At 43.6% G+C, this 18,508-nt stretch overlaps 1 protein-coding gene across 5 annotated transcripts in view; it reads left to right on the top strand.

The window, feature by feature from the left end:
- The window catches only part of WWC2 (WW and C2 domain containing 2), a 196,323-nt gene that overhangs the window by 99,598 nt on the left and 78,217 nt on the right, over nucleotides 1–18,508 (top strand). For all 5 annotated transcript variants that reach the window (XM_053256668.1, XM_053256664.1, XM_053256667.1 and 2 more), the window contains exons 3-4: nucleotides 13,238–13,441; nucleotides 15,797–15,873. In XM_053256668.1, the coding sequence (XP_053112643.1) occupies nucleotides 13,238–13,441; nucleotides 15,797–15,873 (281 nt within the window). The remainder of the gene's footprint in view (nucleotides 1–13,237; nucleotides 13,442–15,796; nucleotides 15,874–18,508) is intronic.

Genomic DNA, 18,508 nt, shown 5'->3' on the forward strand with positions numbered 1-18,508 from the left:
GTGTTCCCACTTGCTGTGGCTTTTTCTGTCTTTAGCGTTCAGAACATTGACTTATATTATTTATATTCCTGATGTTGAGATGCTACATATGTGCTTAATTGCTTCACAAGCTGTGCTTAAAGGATTGGAGGGTTGGTCTTTGTCCCTCGGCTGCTGCCCATTTGGGGGTACCCTTCAGTAGCATAGCAAGGTCACATGGCTCCTGTAGTCAGTAAATGAACAGTGCCTCACCCCCTCAAAAACATTTTGCACTTTATTTTGCCACTGCCAATGCAAAGCCCTCCCCCCCCACAAGTCCACACTTGATGTGATCCTTTGCCACCATTGCTGCTGTTGCTGCCACTCATCCTGCCTGCTGCTGCTTGTGGAGCCTTCATGCCCTTAATACTGTTGCTGCAGCTCCTCCTGCTGCCACTTTGCTGCCACTTGTGGAGGCAGCCATTGCTGCCACTCTTCCCTGCCACTGCTTCTGGCGGTGCTTTGCTTTCATTTCTCCCACCCACTAGCCCATTACGGCTTTTTGCTGCCTGCTGCCATTGCTGGAATTGCTGCCTCGCCTGCCTGCCTGCCTGCCTGCTGCTGCTTGCAGAGTCTTGCTTCCATTGCTGCAGCTCCCTGCCACTGCTTATAGCACCTTGCCTCCATGGCCGCAGTTTCTGCCACTCCTCCTGCCCACTTCCTGCTGCTGCTTGCAGGCCCTTGCCACCGTTCCTCCTGCCCACTACCCCACTGTCGCCTGTGGTGCCTTTCTGCCATTGCTGCTGCTTCTCTTGCCCACGGCTTGTGGTACTTTGCTGCCGGAAAATGAAGTGTATAATTTTTTTTGCTGCTCCTTTGGCACAACAAAAAAAAAGTGATGGGAGTTCAACGTTCATTTGTTGAGTATGCCCCCCCCGCACACACACACTGACCTTGCTATGCCACTGGTTTAATAATTGTGCATGGAGGTACAAATATCCTTGACTTCAGTTCCAAAACATTCAGTTTTTAATTAACTCATTTACTACTATGTGCAAAGCAGAGTGTATAGTTCACTTGTGTACAGGTATATAACCTTTTCATTTGCTTGGAAGGGATAAATGGGAATAGAAAGAGAACAGAATATGACGTGGGGAGTAATTGTGGATTGGAGCTCTGTGCAGGTGGATCTTCCTGTATCATTAACAACAAAAGGGTTGCGGAGATACTGCCTCCTGCAAAGAAATGCTGTACTTTCAATAGTAATTGAAATGGTCACCAGATGAAGTCCAGCCCTCATTCAACTTGTACCACTTCCACACCCCACCTCATTTAGTGATATGTAGGCTATGGGTGGAGAGTCAAGAGAGGGTTGATGGAGGAAGATGAATTAGCTGTATTTCTTGACAGAAACCTCAAGTGTGCATGGAGCAAGGTCAAGAGAGGCAGTCCATGTGCATGGCCTGCCATGACTCCATGTAGCATTTAGGACACTTTATTTCTCCGGTGAGGAAAGCCTCCATGTTGCAGGACTTCAGTCTTTTGGTATGTTGACAGTGTTCTACACTTCTTTTTAAATGTACTGTTCAGATGGCAAAAACATTTTCAATTACGCCCATAAATACATCAAAATAGATTCTATTGGTTACACTGAGAGTTCAGTCCCCCCCCCTTTTTTTTTAATTGTGTGGAAATATAGCATAGGGAGGAGGTAAAAGTTTTCCTCCTTCAATAGGTCTTTTAGAAAAATTGTCAGTGGCTTTTCTTAATGATTGACAAGATAAAAAATTTGAAATGAAACTCAAGTCTGATCTTAAGGACCATTTAATTTTGCATTAAATGTTTGGTATTGGGGTTTTGGTTAAAGGTTCACAAGGCAATGTTCAAAACTGGAGAAGATTCTGCAGTGTTTTGTCAGTAATTGTAAACTATGGTTCAAGTTTGGTTAAAACTTAACATAATTTAAGTAATTTGGGCTCTAATCCTATGCACCCTAATTTGGGATCAGTCTCCATTAAAAACTGTAGGACATTAAAAGCTTTAGGACTTAATTCTAAGTAAACAGGTTTAGAATTGTGCTATATGACTCTAGTTCCAGCTAGTCTACACTTGCTTGGGAGTAAACATGCATAGTCCCTGACTGTAAGTGCACTGGAGTCTGTAGGCTGCCATGAAGCCTAGGTTCCACTAATCAAGAGTCTAAAAAGTGTGTAGCATAAGGTTTTTTAGACTGTAAAAGTTGCAGGGGTTTTGGAGGGGCCTAAATGATAGCAGTCTTTTGGTATCTAATGGCGCAGTGGGGAAGCAACCTGCCTAGAGAGCAGGAGGCTGTTGGTTCAAATGGCCACTGGTATGTTTCCCAGAATATGGAAAACTCCTATATCAGGCAACAGCAATATAGGAAGGTGCTGAAAGGCATCATCTCATACTGTGTGGGAGAAGGCAATGGCAAACCACTCCTATAGTCTACCAAGAAAACCACTCCTGGCTCTGTGGTCACCAGGAGTCGACAACACTGACTTGACAGCACAGCCTTTCCTTTCGGTAATGCAGTTACTTTCAGTGCTGTCAAAAAAAAAAGCTTGAAAATCTTCTTCCAAAAATAAGTTGCAAAAAGGATATTGGACCATAGTAATTTTGTGACTCATACAACTTCATAATTTTACATTCTTCATGAAAGCTGACCAGAAATAAAGTGAAAGCTACCAAGATGTTGGTAATGTTATAAATTTGGGTTCATTTTTTGAGGCCTTTGATTTTTCTGCATCGAGTTAAAATGTTTTCTTGCTCTGAGGTAGGGTTTCTTAACCTTGGGTCCCCAGATGTTGATGGGCTACAACTCCCATCATCCCAGCCACAATGGACATGGCTGGGGATGATGGGAGTTGTAGTCCATCAACATCTGGGGGCCCAAGGTTAAGAAACCCTGCTCTGAGGTATCTAACTTAGGATATGTTATCTAAAAATAATATTGTGGTGACAAGGGTTCATTTTTGAGGAAACAAATGTAAGTGGTGGGGGTAGTGATGGGAAATGAGCCCTAAAATCCATTCCTCATAACCACTATAGACCAGGCGAAAGCTTTATTCTGATTAGTGGTACCAGGACAAGAAAAGGTATCCTTTCCAAAGTTTTCCAGATTTTCTCCTCGGGTCCAAAGTTCACCTTCCATTTTCACTTAATTTCTGGGCACAGGAGGGTATAATAAAACTCTACTATCACAAGAGCCATCAGTTTCTGCTGGTCTCCCCTGCTTCCCACCCACAAGACCTAAAGGAGTGGAATGTTGTGAATATAAGAAAACAGAAGCCAATGTACGGCAGAGGACGACAGTGCGGGGTAGTGACCAGGGTTAGGGAGGTTTAACCATGCCTACTGGCACCCCCAGTGTTCTGATCATGGGAATGATCTCTACACCGATACAGTATTCAATTATGCAGATAAATGTTGTGACTAGGACTGTGCATGTCGGAAAAAGGGGGATTCCAATGTTGGAATTCCCGGGCTCCACCACCAGGAGGCAGCAGAGTGCAAGATAAGTGCCCCTGGCAGTGCTCTGGTGATGGGGGCCTTTTAACTGCCCACCCATCACTGGTTCAGAGGCATCTGGGTGGCACATTGATGTTCAGGAGCTTGTGGGGGGCAGGTAGGGACTTATGCTGGAAAGTCTGTGTGACTACTGGGAGGACGTGTGGGTTTCTGGGGATTGTAGTCCCACTCAGAATGTTTTTGAAATCTTCATTTCCAACAAAGCCCATCAATGAAGGGTCATTATAGCAGTGACCAGCAGCATAATTACATTCTTTTACATGGTGCAGAGTTTTGTCATCAGGTGTGTTTAATGAAAGATGAGAAACTGCATTTTCAACATATCTACTGAGAAGAAGGAAAATTCTAGTCCCTCACTGCTTGGCTTAAGTGCACAATAATTTGATTTGAATTAGGAGCTTAGCAGAGTGAATGGGCCCAAAGGCAGGCAGAGGTGTATGTGTGTGTTTTTAACCAGTGCAAGGAATTCACATCCCAGTCTAAAATTGCTTGCTGTTCTTTGTATTCAGAGCACAATAATACAAAATGTGCATGACCCACAGGGAGACCATATGCATTGAACAAAAGGGCAGTTAACTCAAAGAATAGATATCAGTTCATTGGTATGACATTTCCATCAAGCCTGACAGAGTCAAGAGAAATACTCAAGTGAAAGCATAACTTTTTTCTTTAATGTAAGCAGGACAAGCTCTCATCCTGTTGCTTTATGGATGTAAAAGTACACTAGCCTGCTGTTAGGAAAAGATGGCCTGTGAAACCTCCAGTAGGCCAAAATTTACACACGTAGCTTTAATTTATATACCTGTTTGCCACCTGTCAGACAATGAATCTTTTATGCTGTTTCCATTTACAGCCATAGAGGGAAAACCATCTTTAGGAAGTGTGTGTATTTGAAATGATTCATTGAAAAGATCTTAATTTTCCCCTGAAATGATACATTTTAGAGACTGTATTACCAACTCCCTGAGATCCAGAGGGGTCACATCTGATTTTGTTTTCTTCATATCCAGAAACAAATATTGTGACTGTATGAGGCTTCTCTCAGAAAGGCACCCAAAAATAAAATTGCTTGATTTGAGTCTGTAAAAGCTTTTTTAAAAAACCCCAAACACCCTGCTGCATGGAAACAGCTTTGTCCTTGTCCTGCAGTCACAAGGACAGCATTACTGTGGGCCACATTTTAGGACTCTGCAGGCTACTCCTGTAGTTTGAGCCACACATTGAGCAATCCTGACTTAAACCTACTGAGCAATTACCTGAAATGTGTTCGCAGATACAGCTTTCTTCTCTTGTGATATTATTTTCCATTACGACTAGTGCTGCTCTTAAAGTACAACCACAGTCAATTACACCTAACCCCCCAAAGCCCAACAGAACTGCTTTTATCTTATTTGATTGTTGACTCTTTATGAAGCCCATTTGATGCTTTGTGTCTGCCTTTGTGAGTACTTGATTCCTCAAAAAACCAAGTAGTTGCTGGTTTTGCATAAATAAGTGCAAAGGTGCTAAAAAACAACAACACAGGAGCAATAGGAAAAAGCATTTTTAGTGTTAATTAAAATTCCCTCAAAGTGTCATAGTCTTAGCTTCCTTTTCAGGATGTTCAAGGGAGAAGCATAAAATCTTGGAGTAAGGGAGCAAGCTGTCTTCCACAGGGCCATCCCCAAGGTTCTCCCACTTTCTAAACTATCCCCCCTTCATTCTAGGTATCAACCTTTCTTTCTGAAGCAGAATTGCCTAGTCTCTGGAGCGTTAGACTTTGAGACTAAGGGCGAGGAGCTGGGAGATGAGAGGTGACAGGTTGGAGGAAGAGTCTGGTTGTGGTAGCAATAGAGTCTGGCAGGGCTGACCTTAGGGCAGGGTGACCGGGGTGATTGTCCTGAGCCTCACGCTGGCACAGGCCCCACTCTGGGCTCACTGCAGCCTGCCCTGCTCTCTCTCCCAGTCCCAACAATTTATCTCTTCTCTACCCTCACAGCCCGGCTGAGAGCCAACTTTTTTTTTTTTTTAAACTGCCGCACAGGCTTTCCTGCTATTGAAAGGCTCCCTGCGCGCTGCACACACACACTGCTACAAGTCCTTCCCTCTCCACTGCTGCCTCTCAGCTGCTCAGCAGGTGGGTGGGGCTTCCAGCGAGGCATCTCGCTGCCAGCCTCCCTGAAGCCTGGAGCTCTTTAGTGCCAGCTGGCAGACTGCCTACTGCAGGTAGCAGGGACGGAGGAAAGGAGGCAGAGTGGCCAGTGCTGACTGCCCATGCCCACCGCAGTGCTGTGCACACCCTCTGCCCTGCCCTGCCTGTGCCTGCTGACCATCGGACTCCTCAGACCTAGTAATGGAGGTATCATGCGATTTCCTTTGTTGTGGTTATCCCCCCCCCTTGAATATTTATGGAACGGCTTGCCATAGGGCTTTGATACTGGCACAGATGTAGGACAGATTGGGAAGGCTGTGGATATTTAATCTGAAGTGGATTGGGCAATGTGTTGATTTTTATAATAATTTAATTTTTTAAAAAATCAAAGTCTTATAAGTGGCTTGTTTCATGGCATAAAATTATTTTATGCCATCTTATTTATTTATTATTTCTCTGTGTAAACCGCCCTGAGCCATTTTTGGAAGGGCGGTATAGAAATCGAATATATAAATAAATAAATGTCTGGAACTGAACCCTCCCTTAGACCATCATTCCACCCCATATGGAGGAATCTGCCCTTTGCCTTAAAAAAAAAAAAAAGGTAAATAACCCCCCTTTCTGCCCCAGCCTTTAGATCATCTGGAATGACTTGGCATAGGGCTTTGGTATCGGGCACAGATGTAGGGCAGATTGGGAAGGCTCTGGGTATTTAATTTGAAGTGGGCTGGACAAATTATTGGTTTTTAAGGAGCAAGGCACATGCTGATTCGCCCCCAGCCCTGCACCCATCTAGGAACGGCCCTGGAGTCTGGTGTCTACTGGTGAAGAGAGAGGCCAGCAGTGCCTTTTGGGGGTGGAGCCTAATGAGCATGGAAGCTAGTGGCAAAAAGCCTCCTCAAGTCAATTAGAAGAGAGTTTTTAATCAGGCTTAGACCCCCAGCATTTTGTAGTTGAAGACAGGGACATTCTTGAAATATCCCTGCTCTTATACAAATGCTTGCTTTTGAGTCCACCCCCTCCACTATTACCCATAGCTGAAGGCTCTTCACTATCTAGCTGTATGCTGCATTCAGTTATTTTGCAATATCCCTGTCATTCACTGATGGAAATGTCAATTTCTTTTGCATCATCCACTGATGAAAACGTCAATTTCTTTTGCTTCAAGACGTACTAGGAAAACACAATTTCTTCCTACAGTATGTCAACAGTTCAAAACAGACCTCAGCAGCTGCAGTGAAATGGAAGGCTGTGCACATTGTTACTTTAGTGTTCATACTCCTGCATTTCTATTTACATCATGGGCATTAGAGACAAGATTCACCCAGCCACTCAAAGATATACATTCTAGACACAGAAGGCAACTGGACCCTGAAGAATGACAACTCCCACAACTCACATGAACAAGATTTTAACAGGACATCCCCAAAAGGCAAAGAAATGGGGCCAAAACAGGGGCAGAGATTTACAAGGGTATGTAACAAGAAAATAGGGACTGTGCCTTGTAACTAGTTGGGGTTGCCGCATCTAAGGATCTGGCACGAGGTGTCAAGGTTTTAGTGAAGATCCTCCAGAATTTCTAGAGGGGGAATTAAATCTCAGGGTACGAAACAAGAAGGGAAACTATTTTAATATGCAGTTGCCTTACATGGAGTCAGCTCATTGGTCTAGTTCACTCAGTATTGACCAATGCTCCAAGGAACGGTCTTTCCCAGCCCTTCTTGGAGATGTCAAAGACTGACCCTGGAACTGTCTGCATTCAAAGCATATGTTCTTCCATTGAGCTGCAGCCCCTCTCCCTGTCCAGTACTATTCTGTAGCCTTTTTCCGTTTCAAAGTTTAACCCACCAACAACCCTTTTTCGATATCTTCTTCCAGTTTCAGTATCTATTTCTGTGGAAGATGAGCAGACACCATTAAAGGCATAAAGCCTGTTCAAATGATGTGTCCAAGCAGCCCACCACCCAGTTAGGAACATGCAGCTACTCCTCCTCCCAGTGCACCTTCCTATCTTTTGTAATTGTGTGGGGAGGTGTTTAATGTGTGATCTACGTACTGCTTTAATGCAGTACTTAGACAGTGTGATGCGGGGCAGTTTAGACCACCCTAGGAGAGGGAGCAGATATGCTTGTGTATATCCCAACCATGTGTTGGGTGAGATTGGTCTGGATATATTATTGGAACTGGCCCATTGAAAATCCAAAGGAAAGAAACAATAAAGTTAGAAAGAGATTCTTGAGTTGGCTTTGAAACAAATAAAATAAATCAAATGCTACCTGGCTCTGGACTGCTCCTAAAGACACCAGACTGGAGCTTCTTCCCCTGAGACTCAGGAGACCTGGAATCCCTAGCATTGACATCTGTGTGATGAGGAGAGCATGAATTGTCCCCTTTGCTAAGCAGGGTCTGCCCAGGTTTACATTTGAATGGGAGACCATGTGTGAACACTGTAAGATATTCCCCATAGGGGATGGGGCCACTCTGGGAAGATAATCTGCATGCTTGCAGGTTCCAAGTTTCCTCCCTGGAATCTTCACAGAGGGCTGAGAGAGACTTCTTCCTGCAGCCTTGGTGAAGCCGCTGCCAGTCTGTGTAGATAGTACTGAGCTAGATGGACCAAGGGTCTGACTCAGTATACAGTGAGGGAAATAAGTATTTGATCCCCTGCTGATTTTGTCCGTTTGCCCTCTGACACAGAAATGACCAGGCTATAATTGGAATGGTAGGTTTATTGTAGCTGTGAGAGACAGAATAACAACAAACAAACCCTCAAAAGCCCAGTGCCCAAAAGTCAGCGATGGATTTGCATTGTAGTGAGGGAAATAAGTATTCGATCCCTTCACAAAAGATGTCTTAGTACTTGGTGGCAAAACCCTTGTTGGCAATCACAGAGGTCAGACATTTCTTGTAGTTGGCCACCAGGTTTGCACCCAACCCAGGAGGGATGTTGTCCCACTCCTCTTTGCAGATCCTCTCCAAGTCAGAAAGGTTTCGAGGCTGATGTTTGGCAACCCGAACATTCAGCTCCCTCCACAGATTTTCTATGGGATTAAGGTCTGGAGACTGGCTGGGCCGCTCCAGGACCTTGATGTGCTTCTTCTTGAGCCACTCCTTTGTTGCCTTGGCTGTGTGTTTTGGGTCATTGTCATGCTGGAATACCCATCCACGACCCATTCTCAATGCCCAGGCTGAGGGAAGGAGGTGCTCACCCAAGATCTGACGGTACATGGTCCCGTCCATCGTCCCTTCAATGCGGTGAAGGTGTCCTGTCCCCTTAGCAGAAAAACACCCCCAAAGCATAATGTGTCCACCTCCATGTTTGACGGTGGGGATGGTGTTCTTGGGCTCATAGGCAGCATTCCTCCTCCTCCACACACGGCGAGTTGAGTTGATGCCAAAGAGCTCGATTTTGGTCTCATCTGACCACAACACTTTCGCCCAGTTCTCCTCTGGATCATTCAGATGTGCATTGGCAAACTGCAGACGGGCCTGTACATGTGCTGCCTTGAGCAGGGGGACCTTGCGGGCACTGCAAGATTTCAGTCCTTCACGGCGTAGTGTGTTACCAATTGTTTTCTTGGTGACTATGGTTCCAGCTGCCCTGAGATCATTGACAAGTTCCCCCCGTGTAGTTCTGGGCTGCTTTGTCACCGTTCTCATGATCATTGCAACTCCACGAGGTGAGATCTTGCATGGAGCCCCAGACCGAGGGAGATTGACAGTTATTTTGTGTTTCTTCCATTTGCGAGTTATAGTGCCAACTGTAGTCACCTTCTCACCAAGCTGCTTGGCGATAGTCTTGTAGCCCAGTCCAGCCTTGTGCAGGTCTACAACCTTGTCCCTGACATCCTTCGACAGCTCTTTGGTCTTGGGCATGGTGGTGAGTTTGGAAGCTGAGTGATTGCTTGCTTCTATGGACAGGTGTCTTTTATACAGGTACTGTAACAAGCTGGGATTAGGAGCACTCCCTTACAGAGGGTGTTCCTCATCTCAGCTCATTACCTGCATATAGTGAAAAGACACCTGGGAGCCTGAAATCTTGCTGGTTGATAGGGGATCGAATACTTATTTCCCTCACTACAATGCAAATCCATCGCTGACTTTTGGGCACTGGGCTTTTGAGGGTTTGTTTGTTGTTATTCTGTCTCTCACAGCTACAATAAACCTACCATTCCAATTATAGCCTGGTCATTTCTGTGTCAGAGGGCAAACGGACAAAATCAGCAGGGGATCAAATACTTATTTCCCTCAGTGTAAGACAGCTTCCTATGTTCCTATGAGGAAAATGCATTGATCTCCTTTTGTGTGCTGGATTTCTCTCTGGAGCAAAGTAGGTGGTGCTATAAATGGGTTTTTAGCTGTTTGTATATAAGGTTATTGGTGTGGAGTGGGGAGTCCTTTGTTGAGCATATTGGAAATCAACGGCATATCAAGTTTATCTCTTAAATTTCTTTTATTCACTTGCGTGAAAACAAGTACCATCTATCCCTACTCTTGTTTTGAGTGCATTTGGTAAACAACATTTCATAGAAATGTACATACCTGAAATGTGTTTGAGTTTAGAGGGCCACATGGGAAGCATTCTGACTTTTTTTTTTAAAAGGTACTTCCTCATTTTTCACTTGTCTCTTGAGTTCACATCAACATGTAGCACCAGGAAGATTAAATGTGTAGGGCTTTCAAGCATTATTGGCAATTGCTCTCACTAGGGACCTTCCTTTGGTGCAGCAGAAGCTAACCAAACATATGTTTAAAGTCTCTATTGTGGCACATTTGAGTTACTGTTTGCTCCGGATAATTTAAGTAGGCAAAAGAAGAGAAAAGTGCCTTAGTGAGGGATATGTAACTAACGTTGTTGGGGCGAGGAGAAACACTTGAACTTAAATCAGTAGCTAGGATTAATGTTTTTCTCTCGAGCTTTGAAGATGTAAAGTACGGTATAAGAGCTATATGCTACAGCATCTTTCATCAACTTAAATTGAACTCATTGACTGAAATCTTTTAAAGCCAAGATCTTTCTCTAAAATTCCCCAAGAGTTTAAACACTCTTCTGGCTTTTGTAATGAAACAGCAGAGCTGGAAGAATCCATTGAGGCTTTGTCTGGTATTTGTAATGACACACCAATACCAGAGAAATATGTGTAATCTTTTGTGGAACAAACAGGTATTTCAGAATAATTTTGCTACTGAGGTCACATTTAGTTTTAATCTAAAAGTGGAAAATGTGTACTGTGCAATAAGTTTAATCATATATTTTGCAACGTTATTTATTTGAACAGGTTAACTGTGACCTTGTAACTGCTGCTTTTCAATCCAATTTAGACTTGTGAGCAATCTTTCCCTTGCAGTAGCTTTCACAGAGGTGAGAGAGGGCAAATGTGCTATCTTTGCCATCTGTTTTCACATACAGTAGCAGTGTTGGAAGCAGATAGGGTGCAGAGACCTGCTAGCTTCCCCAGTCTCTTCCTGTTCCCATGTCCTTCCATGCTCTTTGTATTAGCTGCAGCATACAAATGTGTATTGGTGCCAGTGGAATTGTCTTGGATTGGTTACTTGGAATGTGTTACTGTAACTAGGAGAGGCCCAGGGGCAGAACGTTCATATGAGGGTCCCCCACTTTGATCTGGCTGACATACTGCACAATGATACACACATGGTGGAATGTAACATTTGTGCAGTTGTGCAAGAGCGCTGTTCAGGGCATATCAACTGTCTCCCCTTGCCCTATGATAGTTACACCCCTGGCACTGTTGCACAAGTGCACAAATGGCACAAATGGAGTTGTGCAGAGCAGCCATTATCACAACGCCATTTGTGCCATTTTTGCGCTTGCACAACTGCACAAATGTTACATTCCAACATGTGCGTAAGGTTGTGCAGTATGCCACATATTGTGTCTTGTGTCAATGTAATAAGTCAAAATAATGAAATAACTTTTGATCCTGGGGTTGCATTTTAACTGATTGGTTTTTCTGCTTTGACTGATTGTTAGATTTATATACCATCTTTCATAAAATTATCCCTAGGTAGTTTATAAAAGTTAATACATTAAAATTCCATAAAATCATATAAAGATATTAAAATCATAAAAGCATGAAAACCCCAAAAGAAACAGGCATAAAAATAAAACAGAGGAGCTGGAGAAGAGGGACTGGGAAGACCTAAGGGGTGAAAGCTTGAACAAATAACAGCATTTTCAGTGGGTTTTTTAAAAGCATCCCACAGACACCGGAAAGCATCCACTGGGAGACATTCCAGAGTCAGGGGGCAATAACAGAGAAGCCCTGTCCTTGCACTACAGTTGAGCCTCCCTTGATGTCTCCCCATGGAGCAGAGCCTCCTCTGATGACCTTGTTGGGCAGGCAAAAGTCCTTGGGAGCAGGCGGGTTTCATTTTTAAATGAAAAGGAGCAATCTGATAACTTGAGATACTGAACCATATTTTATATTGGGAGACTTCATGTCTGGGGACCTGGGACAATGATTGATTATTGTGTCCCTTGCCCCTACCCCCCGCAAAGGTCTTGAGTGTAACCAACACCTCTACAAAGACAAGAGTCTAACTCAACCTGGGGATATTTGTGCAACATACATGTACCCTCCTCTCAATGTACCAATGCAGTATTTTACAAGAATGGGGCTTCCAAGATGCATCTCTCACCTCCCATAATGAAGTTATTTCACCCCATTGTTCTTTCTTTTGTTTGTGAAATTCTAGTGGATTAAATGAAGAAAATGCATAAGGAGTGATGGGAATGCTGTTTTCAAATAGTTGGATTATGAAATTACATAAAATGTTGAGGGAAGTCTTAGTATAAGGGGGTTAGGAATGCAATATATAGTTATAAATTTATTTTTTATTTTTTATTTATTTTTTACATTTATATCCCGCTCTTCCTCCAAGGAGCCCAGAGTGGTGTATTACATACTTGAGTTTATCCTCACAACAACCCTGTGAAGTAGGTTAGGCTGAGAGAGAAGTGACTGGCCCAGAGTCACCCGGCAAGTCTCATGGCTGAATGAGGATTTGAACTCGGGTCTCCCCGGTCCTACTCCAGCACTCTAACCACTACACCACGCTGGCTCTAGTTGAATGTGCTTAGGAATATTTAGCATAATATGGTGTCAGTAAACCATGTAGCATGTGAATATTGCTTATTGTTCAAGACATGTGAAGGTTTTTATATATTTAATAAAATTTTGTTTCCACCTCCATGATGGAATTCAAGATGACATACATGGGCTCCCCAGCTCCCATTGAAGCACTGACCAGACCAGATGTGCTTAACTTCAGCAAGGTTGCTACATCTTGTATCACAGACTAGACTCTGGGACATCGAAGAATACTACTAAAGCATCTTGTGAAAGTACTAGATACTTAAATTTATATGGGAGAAACATTTTACAAAATTCATTTCATTGTGTGTGCCTGAGTCATTCAAAAGTTCAAATGCAGTTCAATGGTAGCTATCATTTAAAACTAGCAAGATAATTTAAAAAATGTTTTTAAAAGTTTCAGATCTATCAGTGACATGAACATTATAAACCATAACTAGTTTTATTCAACTAATTTAAAACTTTTATAACTGTGTTTCAACAGAAACCACACAGATTGAAGATCCAAGAAAACAATGGAGACAAGAACAAGAGAAAATGTTAAAAGATTATCTCACAGTAGCACAAGATGCACTCAGCACTCAAAAAGAGCTGTACCATGTGAAAGAACAGAGGCTGGCACTTGCTTTGGATGAATATGTACGGCTGAATGATGCCTACAAGGAGAAATCAAGCTCTCGTACAAGCTGTAAGTATCATAGAAACATGGGATATGCAACATAACATCTCTTCTCCTTGTAGTCTCTTGTTTTCCTCCTTCAGCTGCAGAGAAAGGGAGCTAGATGATCTGCAAGAAATACTTGTGACCTAATCTGACTAAACCGAGCTTTCTCCAAATTCTGAGGGCTGCAGCAGCTGGTTCTGGAATCTGACAGTCCATGTGGCATGCCACAATGTGTTTTATTCAGTAATTCAGAGGTTCTTCGCTTACTGACCCTTTTTAAAGTACAACTTTACACAGAAAGAAGAGATCGCACACAGAGGTCTAGTGTGGTGCTTGTGGTAGCAAGCATGAATTGTCTCCTTTGGTAAGCAGACTCTGCCCTGGCTTGCATTTCAGTGGAACTCTACATATGAGCAGTGTACAGTAATCCCCTTGCAGGATGGGGCCATATCTCAGAGGAAGAGCACTTGCATGCAGAAGGTCCCAAGTTCCCTCTCTGGCATCTCCAGATAAGGCTGAGAGAAACTCCTGCCTGCATCCTTGGAGAAGCAGCTGCCAGCCTGTGAAGACAATACTGAGCTAGATGGACCAAGGGTCTGACTCGGTATACAATTCTGTCTTAAGTTCTGTTGGATGGAGAGCTTGCTCAACATCTTTTGAAAGATTCAGGAACACAGGAACACTGTCAGACCATTGGTCTATCTAGCTCAGTATTGTCTTCACAAACCGGCAGCAGCTTCTCCAAGGATGCAGGCAGGAATCTCTCTCAGCCCTATCTTGGAGAAGCCAGGGAGGGAACTTGAAACATTCTGCTCATCCCAGAGCGGCTTCATCCCCTGAGGGGAATATCTTACAGTGCTTACACTTCTAGTCTCCCTTTCATATGCAACCAGGGCAGACCCTGCTTAGCTAAGGGGACAAGTCATGCTTCCTACCATAAGACCAGCTCTCCTCTCATAAATATTGTTTGTTGATCTAGTTGTCCAGGAGCAGCACAATCCTGGGATGGCTTTCTTCCTCTTCTCTCTGTTGCCTTTCTAGAAGTTATTAGTCACATTGCTTTCTAGGTACCTGTCCAATGAGCAACCAGTGCCTTACAGAGTGTGAAAGAATGAGGCAGTAAAAGGACTGACTCAACAATTCTCAGAACATAGGAAGCTGCCTTAAACTCAGTATAGTCCATCTAACTCAGTATTATCAACACGGACTGACAGCGGCGTCTCCAAGGTTTCAGGCAGGGGTCTCTCCCAGCCCTATCTTGGAGATGCCAGGGAGTGAACCTGGGACCTTCTGCATGCAAGCAGATGGTCTAAAAGAAAAGCAGCTTGTACCTAATGGGAAATAATGGAACTGGAGGATGCTGCAATAGATGTGCAACAACAGGAGGATGTGAGATGCATTTTAATCAGAGCTGAGATAAAAGATGCTGCTGAGGCTCTGTAGATCTCAGTGGGGAACTTACCTCCCCTCAGTGGCAGCCTGTGAACATGCCTCCGGGGGGGGGTGGGGGTGGAAGGAGGTACCTTTAAGAGTAACTTAATTCAGTGCTCACCTCCGCCAATGCGGCACCTGAACGCTCTTTGGAACTGCAACGTGCCACCCAGCAGCCCCTACGGCGGGGAAGCACCTCTGCCACTCACCTGGCCACTGGCAGGGGCTCGGCTCCGTGGAAGCCCAGTGAGTGGCAGAGGCGCTTCCCCACCGTAGGGACTGCTGGGTGGTACGTTGCAGCTCCAAAGAGCGTTCAAGTGCCACGGTGGCAGAGGTGAGCACCGAATTAAGTTACTCTTGAAGGTGCCTCCCGCCACCCCACGGAGGGGTGTTCACAGGCTACCACTGCCTCCCCTAATATAACTCTGACCATGAATGTGCCTTGTTCACTTTGAACCCCAAAATATGTTTCCAAAAAGAAGATTGGCACTAAGGGAAAAGCCAGTTGTTTGCTTACTCATGAAACTTTTACTCTTCATATAACATTGCCTGTTAACATTCTGATAATAGCCTGATGTCCATCCGGATGATAGGAAGACAAAATATTTTGAACATTCACTGGGTTCATGCTGCATCTTTGACTGTATTACTATAAAGCAGGACTGCTCAACTTCAGCCTTCCTGCAGATGCTGGCCTACAACTCCCATAATCCTTGGCTATTAGCCACTGTGGCTGGGGATTATGGGAGTTGTAGTCCAAAAACAGCTGGGGGGCAAAGTTGGAGGCCTGCTATAAAGAGATGCATTAAAATTACTTTATATCTAATATGTAAAACTTGCATTTCTAAAACAAAAGAACTCTTTGACGATAGAAATAATGATTGATTTCAAAACTGATTAAATGTCTTTTTCCTCCTCCCTCCCTCCCTCCCTCCCTTTCCTAATAAGTATTCTCAAGCTCCTCTTCTAGCACCAAGTATGACCCTGACATTCTGAAGGCAGAAATCTCCACTACAAGACTAAGGGTAAGACTGTTTAATTTTAAGGCCAAACTAGATGTAGCATTACTCATGTTGGCCCTGGTGTGCTTGCTTTTTTAATGCGTGTAAATACATGGATGGGGGTAATCTGGATTGGGACCACAGTAGGGAGGGTAGGGGTAAAAAACCCCGCCGCAGTCCCAATTTGAATCGTTCCTCCTGTGCATGGTTAAGCCACAAAAACACGCACACCAGGACCAATGATGTAACTAATGTTTCATCTAGTATGGCCCTTACAGTTATTGTGAAATATGCTTTTATTTGCCCAGGCACTGAAGATCCCAAGCATTCAACTTAAACATTAGGTAGCAGAGCACACGTGTGAACACCCTTTTTGTGGATGTTGTGATTGGCACTGCTAATAATATGAACAGTATCACTTTTTAGGACTGGTTTGTTCTTTTTGGCATTTTATAGTGATGTGTGCCATAGAGAAAATTTGGAAATCTGTCTGGGGAATTGTATTATCTGAATAACAATGCATGCTTCAGCATGTAGATTTTAGGCCTCCAGACTGGTCATGGAAACTGCAAAATGCAAGCTAATTTTGTTGGGAAGTGTTTGGTTCCCACATTGGTATGACCTAGATTCTGGTGTACTGGGTCCCTGAAAATGACCTTTAGAATGCTCTCTTGCACATAGACATGCATATATACCCTCTCTAGTTTTATGGATAGGTGCCATCTCCTTTTAAATAAGAACAGGTGGCATGCTCACACAGCCAGTGACAAATTAACTTAGCAAATAAGTGTAAATTTCAAGTTTAATTACTGTAATGAAGTTATCTAAATAAAGAGATGTCTCGTAATTTGACATGTCTTGTCCTTGTTCATGAACATCAAGAGGAAACTAGCATTCCGTTGTGTTCAAATAAGTAGGGGCTTATTTAGATGTGATAGGCTGACAGCACTGAAATCAAGATATTCTGCTAGCAGACACAGCTGAATACTGACACACACTGTATTCAGAGCAGCTAGTCCTTTTATGAACAGTTAGTTCACACCATATTAGGAAGCATTAGTGTATCCAAGAGTGGAAATTGCCTGTGATTGCTGCAGAAGGCTAATGGGTTTATATAGTGTGTGAACACTAATAAGGACTAATAGTTCTAGAGATAAGATAAAACAATGCAAACATTCGGGCCTGATTTATACATGACTCGGGACACTCAGAGAGCTTACCTCTGTAAGCTTACCATGTATTCCTCCTCTTCATGTTTAAATGCACGGATTATGCATGCTAGCTGAGGTATGTATGTATGTATGTATGTATGTATGTATGTATGTAGTGTCTGCCTAGGCTGCTGATCACTGGAGATGTTCACACTACACATGTATGGGATGGTGCACATGGTAAGAACATTTAAATGTGATGGGGGAACTGCTTACATAGACAAATGTTTTCTCCGTAACTTCAATCATATTTAAAATGAGCCTCAGTAAGAGCAACTGTACTACCTACATTAGTGTGTTTGGGGGCGGGGACAGGGCGGGGAACAGTGATCCAATTTAATTAATATTTCTCCACATTTAAAAATCTCCCTGCTCATGGAAAACTAGCTCAAGGCTTCTAGCCTAACCTTCTTGGTGACATTGTAGGTTTGCATATGCAGAGGGATTTTAACAAAGGGGAGCATCCAAGCAAGCTACCACCCCTCACATACACAAGTATTCTGAAGTTGTACTGTCCTCTTTCTGAATGTTTGAATCAGCTCTGAACACTGACTCCTTTGGAGATGATAAATGTTGACTAGAACTTCTAGGTTGCTTGCACTCCTGCACAGGGCAGGGTGCAGAGCCACTCCCATAGAGCTCTTCCATAATTCTCCCTTCATCTGCAATGGTGTCCAGTGCTCACAAATGAGGCATGACACTCATTGCTGGGCTGCATTGGAGCATCCTTAGCACAGCAGCAGTACCCAGCAAAATGGTGGCTTGAGATGAAAAGGAGGAGTTATGCTGGAGTACTATGTGGGTGACACCACACAGTGCTTTATGCATATGCATGATGCAGGGTCATGGCTGTAGTTTCCTCCTGTCCCATAGTCACTCTATAACCTGGCCTCCTGGTCCCTTAAGAAGAAACAACATGCAGGCACCTTCTTCAAGGCTCAGCTGATATTGCATTGGAGTCCCCAAGATCAGCTAATCAACACATGATGTCATGAACCCATTTTGAAGAACGAGGGCAGGTTTCAGTGGCTGGTCACCAGGGACTGCAGCAGCTACACATTTCTGCTCCCTCAGTGTGGAACCTCCCTCAGTGTGGAGCTTAACTTGAAACCATATATTATCTTTCATTGTGTCCGCTGACATGCTGGGGAAAAAATCCAGGAATTAACTTCTTCTTAAAACCAGATATATTATTTGTGTTAAAACTATTTGTTGTCCACCTGTAAATTTTGTAATAGGGAGCATTCTACAATAAATAAACCAGTGGAATTAGAAGCTCAAATAAGAGGCATCCCAAGCTTTGTATTTCTTTGTGGTCTCCTAGGGCTAAACTAGATGATCTGGGCAACCAAGTATCTGTTAAACAATTCCCCAATGATGCATAAAGTTGGGGGTATGAATCTACTTATTACAGCAAATAGTGTGTGCAAGAAAGGAGAGTAAAACTC

Source organism: Hemicordylus capensis, chromosome 5, assembly GCF_027244095.1.
Source record: "Hemicordylus capensis ecotype Gifberg chromosome 5, rHemCap1.1.pri, whole genome shotgun sequence".
In the NCBI taxonomy this organism is placed as follows: Eukaryota; Metazoa; Chordata; class Lepidosauria; order Squamata; family Cordylidae; genus Hemicordylus; species Hemicordylus capensis.